This window comes from Triticum dicoccoides, chromosome 7B, assembly GCF_002162155.2.
Source record: "Triticum dicoccoides isolate Atlit2015 ecotype Zavitan chromosome 7B, WEW_v2.0, whole genome shotgun sequence".
Classification (NCBI taxonomy): Eukaryota; Viridiplantae; Streptophyta; class Magnoliopsida; order Poales; family Poaceae; genus Triticum; species Triticum dicoccoides.
The window spans coordinates 732,485,433-732,497,175 of NC_041393.1; the positions used below are offsets into that span (position 1 = coordinate 732,485,433).

Genomic DNA, 11,743 nt, shown 5'->3' on the forward strand with positions numbered 1-11,743 from the left:
TTTTTTTTGTATGATTAATTCCTGATGAGAAAGCTTATACATGGAATAACTCGGTTTGTTGATCTGTACATAAAATATGGTGATATTTGATTCAAGAGGAATATTGATTCATGAAGAATGATGTTCTAAGTTATGTATGAGACAAGAATTAAGTACTATACACTTCGTGTGAAATTCAAAATTTCAAGAAGGTTATCCTATATCTTTTTTTGGGTGGGGGGAGGGGTAAGGTTATCGTATATATTATTACTAGTCGTCTACCCGTGCATTTGCACGGGCTAGTAAGAAATGGAGAAAAATGTTCATAAAAGTACGTCTTTGAAGTAGGGATTATATTGCTAACATATGCCAATTGAATTGTTGTAATATGTTTGGGATTGCTACATCTAACATTGAACTGCATGTCTTATAACATAGTTATTTGAGACATGGCCTATCTTTTGGATCCATACATATAATAATTGAATATATATATTTTTATGGCTGGTAATTTGCAACATTGTAAATAATAATTAATTGTACATTTGATGCAGGCAAGTCATGTTGTGGCACATTGGACTACTATTTGGATGTACACTTTAAAAATATTTGGTCTTAACTCTCACTTGACTTATAATATATTGTTTAATATGCTTTTGATCTGTCTCTTAACTATTTTGATTGTTTGTCTAAAAATTAGAGAGCAACTATGGAAATTCATTTATGTCATACTTTTGAAAGTACACGTATATACGCAGTGTAAGGATTATATCTCTAAAAGATATTACAAAAAAAATCTACCTGTACATGAAGGAGTTAATAAAATTCACATATTTATAATCGTGTTATAAATTCTGAATCATCATCTATTGTTAAAATTTGAGGGAATAAATGTGTTTCTATGTAGAAAACTAAAATAAACAATATTGTTGTTTTATCATACTTGTACCCTTTTTTTGCATGGTAAATCATACTTGTAGCTTGCACCAAGTACCTAATATCATGCTTTCCGAATATCACAGAGTTGGCCGTTGGATGCTGGATCATCATCCTTTCTTCCCTCTCCCTTCAAACTAAAAATTAAAGTCACGGAGAATATGGACAGCTTTGTAAAAAAAAAAAGCTTTAAAAGATAATGCCCTACAGGAAACCTGCATCAGAGTGCACCATAGCTGCAGGAGAATGTCCAAGCTAAGGTTGTTACGGAAGGGCTTCAATCTGCTAACTGCAGGCCGCAGAATGGGTTCTCCATTGACAGTAAGTTAGTGACTGGACTGAATGATATACTTGGGGACTTTTGTGTGTTAGCACATAATTTATAATGATATAATCTGGAACTTGTTGCTTCTTAGATTGAAATAAATTTTGTGTCAATGCACACTGCTAGAACTCATTGAACCCCATGAACACGGAACACCAAAGCATGACAAACGTGTGTACCTAGAAAACATCAGATTTGCTCTTCTTTTTCACATGTCGTTGGTAACTTATTTAAAAAAATGTAAACGAACTGTGCAAAGATATGGAAAATGGAATCATCTTGTTGCCATGTTGTTTACATCCATCAAGGCATTTACCATACATACTCTCGGACATCAGTTAGCCTGGTATGTCCGAGGACCATGCTCCACCAACTAAGCATGTGGCTATAAAGTTCATTCTCGTTTTTTCTTTTACAGTACATTAACCATTAAAATAAAGCTCATGGATGAAAACCCGACTTATCCTTTTGCAGATTATGAGAAAACGGAAATTTTTAATACCTCATTTAAATGTCAATCCATGTCACATTCACATGTATTCAATCGGTAGTAGATATCATTTAATTCCTAGTCCTTATTGTCTCTTTCTTCGTAGACATCCAAACAGCATACTGGGATGATGTAAGGGTGTATCATAATATGTTGTCCTCAGTCTGATTTATTCTACCAAGATTAATTGCCTAACACGGTATGTCCAACCTCACTACAGCCACCACTGCTACCAGTTTGTTAATGAACACATGATTTATATGGCTGACATCCTTGTTGATCTTTCAACTCCTGTAGGCATTTGAAATTTGTCCAGTCTTCATGGGTATGAAGCGCACAATTAGGATAATCAACATCTGCGTAATCAAGAACATGGGCGTCATGTGAACGCCATCCTAGACCAGTTGTATCATGTCGGCACAATGCCGACCTGCTGCTGGTACTTGTTTTTGTTCAGTCCAGGCCACATGTTGAATCCCCAATTCCTCGTGCATGAGACATGGTCGGGTGCTGATTAAACCTGCAGGTCACGTGGACACGTCAAATCAAAGTTTCTTCATGTGTGGCCTTGGCAGGTATCAGAAACAGATATAATTAATTTATCTTCTAATCAAACATGTTCTACCTCCTTGAAGTTGTCCCAGCTGCGCTGGTTGTTTGAGTCTTGGCATCATGGCTTGGCAATGTCCAGCGCTACTCACTGTCCTACAATCTTTTCCACCTCCATGCATATCAATCTGTCTTCTGCAAATCTATCTCAAGTGAGAACACGGAAAGGCACCAGGAGGACAAATGGATATCTAGATCGGAATTAGAAGGCAAAAGATAAGCAGAGACATAAGTACCCATATGTGTTTCATGACGTGCTCCTGACCAATTAAAAGAATCACAAACTAAGGAAAAGAAAGGTACATACATATGCGAATCTCTAGCTCTGGCCTCTTGGATGTGTACGTCCATGATGAACCACCAATATGCATACAGGGAGAATATCCCGTCGGCTGGTGACATGATTTGCAAGAGGGTGGCCGGCAGCTGAGGTGTGCTTGCGATCCAAAAGGGAGATGTGTCTTAGTTCGATCATTTTTATGACCTCGTCGACCTGCGATGTGGCGGAGTCGTGCCCATGTAGAAGGAGACTTCATAGTATATCGGGAGTAGGATCACAGAGGAACCGATCTGTAGGAAAAATATTGCGTGTAGATTCTGCAGGAAGGATCGATTCTGAAGTTCTATATCAGCACGGCAGATTGTGTTTTTTTTACTGGTTGCCTAGATTGGTTTGAGTGGAGGTGGAAGTCGTGGAAGAGATGGAGTCTTTTATACGTGGCTTAGATTGTTTTTTTTACAACAACGCTATTTGGTTTTTTCTAAGATTGCAAGGATTATATTGGTGGATCTACACCGTTATAATTCGGTCCCATCAGATGAACGACTGTTAATTACTAATTAACGTGGTAATTTCTAGGAAGTGCCAAATTAGTATAGGTATATAGAGGTATAAATAGATAGATAGATACTCCCTCCGTTTCAAAATAGATGACCCAACTTTATATTAAAGTTAATACAAAGTTGAGTCATCTATTTCGGAACGGAGGGAGTAGATAGATAGATAGATAGATAGATATAGATAGATAGATAGATGTGTCAGCTGAGACGTGCGTTGCACGTGCAAGCGTACTACGTTTCGGTTTCGGCTGCAGTTGCGGGCCGGATGTATTGTGTACAACAATTCTGACCCGTAAAAGGCCCAAATTCACATACAAATTGGAGCACACGGGCCCAGTTTGGACAGCAAACCCCTCCACCGAACACGAAAGAGGTCTACTACTACTACACCCCTCAAAAAAAAAAGAAAAAAAAGAAAAGAAAGAGGTCTACTGCAGGCGAGGAGCAGAGCCACCGCAATCGAATCCCCTTCCTTCCTTCCTTCCGTCCCCGACGACGATGGAGCGCGTGAGAAGGGCGTCGCATGCCGGCTCCTGGTACACCAACAACGGTACCCCCTCCATCTTCCACCTCCCACCCTGATCCCCCTACCCTTTTTCAGTCTGCTGGATTCCGCTCGCCCTCTCTTCCGGGGGAGAACGAGAGAGAGATAGAAAGGTGGGATCTTTTCCGCGCGCTTGATCTGATTTCCGGGCCAGATTAGGGGGCTTATCGGCGTCGGCGGGATTTCTATCGGCTCCTGTTCATACTAGAGTAGCGTTTATGGATTGGATTGGATTGGATCCGTGAGCCCTGTTAAGGTGGGGAAAGTGTGCACTGTTGACTTCGGCTTCAGTAACGTTTATGGTTTCTCCCTCCTTGGTACTGAGATGACGCAGCAGAGTGGCCATGGGTATCAGGTCCAGAAACTGCCGTCCATGCAGTTTTTTCTGATTATATTCACGGGAATCAGGCGGATTGTCTACTTTACAGGATTCAATTGCACATATAGGAACCACCTGCAGTGTGGTCTGTAGGTTGGATCTGAAGAACAATTTGCAGAGTCTGAATTATGCCTGCATTTTTTTGTGTGCTACATATTCAAACTGTACTACCACACCGTCTTATATATACCACTTGGGGCTAAATCATGTACTGTTCGATGTTCACAATTAGCCAGCAAGCTGGAGGAGGAACTTGATGGTTGGCTTTCGGCAGCTGCTCTCACCAAGTCACCTGATGTTAGGGCCGTAATTGCACCGTAAGTTGCTGTTTATTGTATGGAGGTGGAATCCTGTTCATGACTGTTCTATAATACCAACAAGCTTTTCTTTCCTTGCAGCCATGCTGGCTATTCGTACTCAGGACGCTGTGCAGCTTATGCTTTTGGCAACATTGATCCAACTAACATGTGAGTTAAGCAATTTGTTGCTGTTGTTTTCTTCGCTAAAAACAAACAAATACTGTTTTATGTCATGTTTACATTTCTAATATCAACTTAGTGCTTTTTTTTTGTATTGATTATACTGTGAGTTCTGTCAAGTATAAGTGCTATGTTTGTGTATATAAATGACTAAATGCTTGTCCATAATTAACGTGTTAATGACCATTCATTTAAGTGATGGCTTTTACATTTTGTCAACCTGAAAGTCTCCACTCATTGATATATGTGAGTGACGTATGCATTGACGGCCTTAGTTTTTGAAACCACCTATTTCTAGTTGAGCCCTAAATAATTATCCAAATGTTTCACTCTACCATGTGTTGGTATATAGTACTGTATGATATTTACTTGTTAGCTTGTTTGTTAGTTCGGAAGGGGAGCCTTGGCGCAGTGGTAAAGCTGCTGCCTTGTGACCATGAGGTCACGGGTTCAAGTCCTGGAAACAGCCTCTTGCAGAAATGTAGGGAAAGGCTGCGTACAATAGACCCAAAGTGGTCGGACCCTTCCCCAGACCCTGCGCAAGCGGGAGCTACATGCACTGGGGCTGCCCCTTGTTTGTTAGTTCGACATGGCTAGATAAGTAGTAGAAAGCACCATTATATGCAGGCATAAGAACTATATGTGTAACTGTATAATATGCTGCACTTTTGCCCAGCATAACCAAATATAATGCATAGTATACTTCTCAATAGTAAACTAAAAAAATCCATAAATGTGATTATTTGCTTTCTAACAGTTCTAAGCTAGAAATATTATAATGAACTCGTTAGAATTATAAAAGGCCACTAGAAAAGTAAGTCGACACAACATATTTACAAAAGATATCATACCTTACCTGATAAAGTAACACAAATTAATAAGTTAAAATAATTAATTCATCAGATTTTTACGCTGTACATTGTGCATAATTTAAAGTCATGGTTCCAACTATAAATCTAAACCAATGCTAACCACATCACTGGTAAGCTACTTTTGTTCTGCCAAATGTGTACCCTTAATATTCGTGATTCTCACCCTACATGCTACAAAGGACAATCTTCTAGTTCCATTCTTATAACTGGCTTCTTTCTTCACCTTTTTCCTTAATCCTGTTTAGTATCTAATTCCGAATTTTCTTCATGTGAATCAGTTCTCGGGTGTTTCTGCTCGGCCCATCTCATCACTACTATACTCCAAAATGTGCTCTGTCAAGAGCTACTGTTTATAGCACCCCGATTGGGGATTTACCAGTAGACCTGGAAGGTATCATGCTTACAAAATTAAGATGCCTAAGCTATTTCTTTGATATTCATATCAACCTTTTCATGTAAATTTCTAATCTGGAAAAGTCCACTTTTCAACCCTAAACTTGGTCAAAAGCTCACTTTCTTATCTGGATTTGAACTTCAATTTGTCATGACTGTCCAGACTTCAACCTCGATCCAATGAGGGGTGGTATTGAGCTGATGTGTTGCGACGTGTATGCCAGCCTGAATCTAACTTATCAGTAAAATCAGTGGGAAGAGCTGACAGGTTGAATTGCTGCAAGCCCTTCTCAGTGGTTTTATCTGGGCCATCAACTCTCCCCCCCTGAGAATTTCGTCAAATAAAAGAAAACAAGTCGGCCCCACATATCATACTTACACTTGCTCCCCTCTTTTTATTAGATTTGTTACCTTAATAGTCACACAATGTCAGTATTTCATTGCTTGAGGATGTTCAGAAAATACTTTTCATACACTTTATATACGGCCAAACCCAGCTTGAAAGAAGGCATGCAGCAGTGTCTGGACACTTTGCAATCTTATCCCCCTTCCGCTCCCTCCACTGTTCGCCTTCATTGTACATACCATCCTATTTAAAAAATGATAATGACGCAATAGGGGTCTTCCCTACATTTCTTCACGTATAAAAAGAAAGAAGTCTGGTTCGCTTCTTGTGTGATCTGTTTGTAAGTTCAATCTCATTTATTTTACTGAGATGTACATTTTTTATCCATCCACTATCCCCCAAAACAAGTTTAGTCCTCAACTTAAATAATACTAGACAACATGATTACACGATCCCTCAACTTTAAAAAAAAGGCAATTTTGGTCCCTTTCCCGACAAGAAGCGGTTTGATGGATGACATGGTAGTCGTTCCACACATTTGGTGGCACAGCCAACAATTGTTTTTGAAAGAAAAATTACAAGCAAAGAGAAATCAGGAAAAATAACAGAAACAAATAAGGATAAATCATGAATATTATTATTAATACGTTACGGAAAATGAGAATGTTATGGATGGGAAAAACGTCAAGAATTTACGAAAAAGAAAAATCATAAATATTCTGAAAAACAAAGAAATTAGAGGGTACTCATAAATAATTTTCTTGTTTTCCATGAATGCACCCAAAATCTGTTTTGTTTCTAATTTTCAATTTTATTTCTTTGGATTTTCAGTCTAGACTCTAGAATTGCATGTCGACCCTGAGCTATCTGACATCTCTACCTTTTGGTAGATCTTAATAACACACTATGAGATCTCCTTTTCAATCAGATCATTCAGTCTTGCTTAGCTCTTTGTGAACTTTTGACATGCATTCTTACATTACTGTTTTTCCAGTTATCGAGGAACTCAAAGCTACCGGAAAATTTGAATTTATGGACCTTAATGTGGATGAGGCTGAACATAGCATGGAAATGCATTTGCCTTACCTTTCTAAAGTATTTCAGGGGTAATTACTATGTTGTTAAAGCTTGTATCCATCTTGCATTTCTTTTTGAATAAAATATGGATCCTACACTCATAATTCTTTTTCATGACCTGGCAGACATAATGTAAAAGTTGTACCTATCCTTGTTGGTGCGGTCAACTCCCAAAGTGAAGCCATGTATGGGCAGTTGCTCGCTAAATATGTGGATGATCCAAAGAACTTTTTTTCTGTCTCCTCAGACTTTTGCCACTGGGGATCTCGGTAAGTGATTTAGTGTCTGATTATTGTAATTTTTGTTTACTTTGCAATGAAATGTCAAGTGCGTCATTACTGTAATACCTCGTCGGTATAGAATAAGTGAACCTAATACAAGGCACATCCTAACCACATAATCTGCAGCTAGAGCAAATTTTCATAATCTTCCTGTTTTACCTTTTTTTAATGAAGCACATGTATTTCTTTAAAGCACGGCTAAATTGCCGGCTACGAAATGAGCACATCATTCGATAGTCCTCTGCCCATAAGATATTGTCATCTAGGATAGCTCCGACACCTATTGTCGGTTGTCGCTGAAGCACGGGCAGGGTTTATTACAATCCCATGGATGAAACATTACTCAATAAAGGAAGTAGATAATAGAAACTTTGCCCGTCGAAGCGGAGTGTTCCCAGTTTGGAATGTTCATATTTGTGCGACTCGAGCTCTTGCTTCTGGTTATGGTAGTCTGTAGCAAATATTGCACTCCCCACTTCCTGCTGCCCAGTATGGCGTATATGAGACATGATCAATAGGTCCAGCTGTAGCAGATACATGATCTCCACTGCTGTCCTGGCCAGTTGCCCCCAGCCTCCTCTACCAGAGTTTTGGAGGAAAGCACCATTGATCTTTGGTCATATGTTCTTCAGCAAAAGTAACTAAAAAAAATAGTATTTGGCGTATTTGGCGAACCAAAAGCTCTTGCCATATAGAAATGCAGAATAGTTTGCGTGCAAGGTTTGGCTTGAAATTTGTTACTGAATCTAGGTCAAGACACGTGAACAATGAACTTATTAATTATAACGCAAAGTCGACGACTCAATAGTTCTTCAGGGAGAAAAAAACTGCACGGCCTCAAGTGTGCCACAATTTATGATTTGAGTCTTCTGATCCGAAGTATTTGCTGAGGGGTACTATTCTACGTAGTAAAGGATGCCCTAATACAAGAATAGCCATTAACCCTGTTCTGCATATCAACTCTTATTAGATTCAACATGTGTCTGACATCCTGACTTGTTTAACATATCATGTTTAGTTTAACTGCAAATGGTCTAGAGAAGGATCGTTTTCTAAGTCATAAGTGCAAATTCAGATACAACATTGAGTATGCTCAAGATGAATTTGAATCCATATCAGGAGACAGAATTTTCTTGATAATGAAGGATTTGGTCATCTGATCCACATACATTCAGGGCTATCATTTAAACCCCTCACTGACCGAGTAAAATCCTATTGTACAGTATTCATGTTGTTGCAATGTTTGCGCTTACAGGTGTATAATCTTGTCTATCGATCGCTTTGTTTAACATAAATGCTCTGGCAATGTACGAGGTGGTTATGGTAAAATGGTCATGTATTGAACCAATCTTGAGCTTTGAAGTGCTCAGGGCCGGCTGGTTGATCCACCCACCATTCAAAAACCATTTTATGAAAAAATAACTATCACTTGCTATCTCCTCTTGCATTAAGCCCCTACGTCCCAAAATCCAAATAGTAGATCTATCTTCAGGGGATAGCTATGTACGCCACTTCTGTCCAAACGGCCACGTCATTTACTGAAATTGAAGGTTCTAAAGGCTTTGGTTAGTCTCCTGTCCTATCTCTTCATTTCTCCCTTTCCCCGCTAAAATTCTCTAGGGTCGGCCATGGCCTGATCATGCCGACTGTTCGCTTCTGCTTGTGTTGCCTGACTTCTTCTGTTGACAATATTGACCTCCTTTCATTGTCTATGTTGATCTCCATTGCTTTCTCAATTATCACATGGCCTTCATCTGCCAAGGTTGAGTGGAGTAGAAGGCTTGGGTAAAGTTAGGGCATCACGGAAAATTCTTATAAAGTTGGCTTCCATGCATATGGATTGGGCTGACATGGGTTGGATGGTGCAGGAAGGCATCCATTTGTTCAGAATTTTAGAGGATGGTGGGTTTTGCATACTTTGTACAGAAATTATGTACCTCGTTCCAGAGCATAGAAATATGTTCTGAGAGTCCGGATTAGGAAAGGTGTATGATTTGATTTGAAGGGGTGAGTGGACTTGATATGTGTCACCTAGTGCACTAAGGCATTATATACCACACGTTCACTAAATTTTATACTCTTTCAGTTATGTTTGCTGCTGTCGCTTGGGCATCAGGTAATGTAAATGATCGTGTCCATCTCGTCTCATTGCCACAACAGGTTTAGTTATACATACTATGACAAGAAGCATGGTGCCATTCATAAATCAATCGAGGCATTGGACCGCCTGGGCATGGAGATCATAGAGACTGGTGACCCCGACGCGTTCAAACAGTATCTCAAGGAGTACGAGAATACCATATGTGGACGCCATCCCATCAGCGTCCTTCTTCATGTAAGTGCGCAACTAATTGATGATCTAACTAATATTTATCCTTTCCTTTTAAGATTTACTTAATCCACTTTGTGCACATTCTATTGTGTTAGATGTTGAAACACTGCTCGACGAAGATTAAGGTCGGGTTTGTTCGCTATGAGCAGTCGAGCCAGTGCAAGAGCACGAGGGACAGCAGCGTCAGCTACGCATCCGCTGTGGCCAAGGTGGACAGTCCTGGAGAAGAGGGTAAAGATTGAGCAAAACCTGGTTTGCTGGGTACACCCTGGTGTAACATGCTGTAGCATGGCTGTTGGCTTGCAATCACCGGAGCTTTCTGTCGAACTTTGTAATAATTACAAGCTCTGGTTGAAGTCCAATAGTTGCTGCTCTGGCGGCACCAGGATTCTGTGAAACAAGAGAACAATATATTTCTGGATGTTCTTGTGTGTATCTTCCTAGTAAGCTCCAGCAAAGGGAAAATGTTCAAAACCATGATAAAGGTTCTACAAATTTCTGAAAATATTTGATGTCAACCGTAGCAGCAGTGGTGCTGGCCATTGCCGCATTGTGCATCCTGCTTTCAGCAACAACGGTTGACCCTTGTAATGTCCCGTGTCTAGCCTTTGCAGCAGTGGTGTAGCATTGTTTTTCTCGCCCGCTGTAACGGGGTTGACCCTTGCAACATCTAGCATCCTACTTGCACCAATGGTGGTTGACCCTTGTATAGTCACATGTCCTGTGTTGTAGCAATGACATAGCGCATTGCAATGCGAGTCGACCCTTATAGTGTTACATGTCCCATGTTGCAGTGGCAATAGACCGCATTGCAATGGTGCTGAACTCTCGCAGCGCCTTGTGTCCCTGTGGTGTAGCAGCGACTGACCACAATGGTAGTTGACCCTTGTAGCGCCACACCTCTCATGTTGTATCAATGACATATCGCATTGCAATGGCAGTTGACCCTTGTAGCGCGACGCCTCTCGTGGTGTATCAATGACATATCGCATTGCAATGGCGGTTGACCGTCGTAGTGCCACGCGTCCCGTGTTGTATCAATGACATATCGCATTGCAATGGCAGTCGACCATTGCAACATCTAGCATCCCACTTGCAACAATGGCGATTGACCCTTGTCACCCCATGCAATGGCGGCCGACCCTTGCAGTGTCGTGCGGCCCATGTTGTAGCAGCAATAGACCGCATTACAATGGTGGTCAACCCTCACAACGCCCCATGCTACAGTTCGCTTGTCACGTGTTCCAACTTGCAGCAACAACAGTGAGACTTGCAACAACGGCGACTAGCCTTGCAGCATGGTGCGTCGTGTTTTGCAATAACGCCGCCTAAGCCTTGTAGGACATCCAGATTGCAACAACATGTCAACAATTTATTTATTTATTTTCGCAATACCAACCGGGTTACGTTTAGCTAGTAGGTACACCGTAGTAGTACCAGTACATAGTAGTTGGTGCCTAGCATCAACTCATTAGCATCTAGCATGTGACGTGGTGGAAGTGAAAAATGATAGTAGGGTGACCACACATGTACAAAGGCAGGTAAAAAATCTGGGAGCGCTGTGTTCCATGTTAACAGCGCTAGTCTCACGATTATATGGTGGATAGGATACAACAATTCACTCCTTACAAGCACAACCGTGCCGAATTTAAGATAAGGAGAAAGGGGAATTAGTGTCCTAGGTAGCCGCCACTGCCGCCGTGCCGTTTTGATCGATCTTCGATGCCCCGTCTATCTCACTAGCCGCCTCCTTATAGGCTCGGACCGTGTTCACCCACTGCCCTCGCATCACTCTATGGTTGGGCCTTCAATTCCTTCTCATTGGGCCTTGGGCTCTGGAGTTGTCGGGCCCGACAGCTAG

The 11,743-nt window shown here is 40.9% G+C and overlaps 1 protein-coding gene across 1 annotated transcript; it reads left to right on the forward strand.

The window, feature by feature from the left end:
* Positions 1–3,572: 3,572 nt before the first annotated feature.
* On the forward strand, positions 3,573–10,473 carry LOC119337259 (protein MEMO1-like). The gene is made up of 8 exons (XM_037609378.1): positions 3,573–3,729; positions 4,335–4,419; positions 4,501–4,569; positions 5,732–5,844; positions 7,187–7,298; positions 7,395–7,538; positions 9,711–9,885; positions 9,978–10,473. Exons 1-8 carry the CDS (start codon positions 3,678–3,680, stop codon positions 10,122–10,124), a joined length of 897 nt encoding a protein of 298 aa, XP_037465275.1. The 5' UTR covers positions 3,573–3,677; the 3' UTR covers positions 10,125–10,473.
* The last annotated feature ends 1,270 nt before the right edge of the window (positions 10,474–11,743 follow it).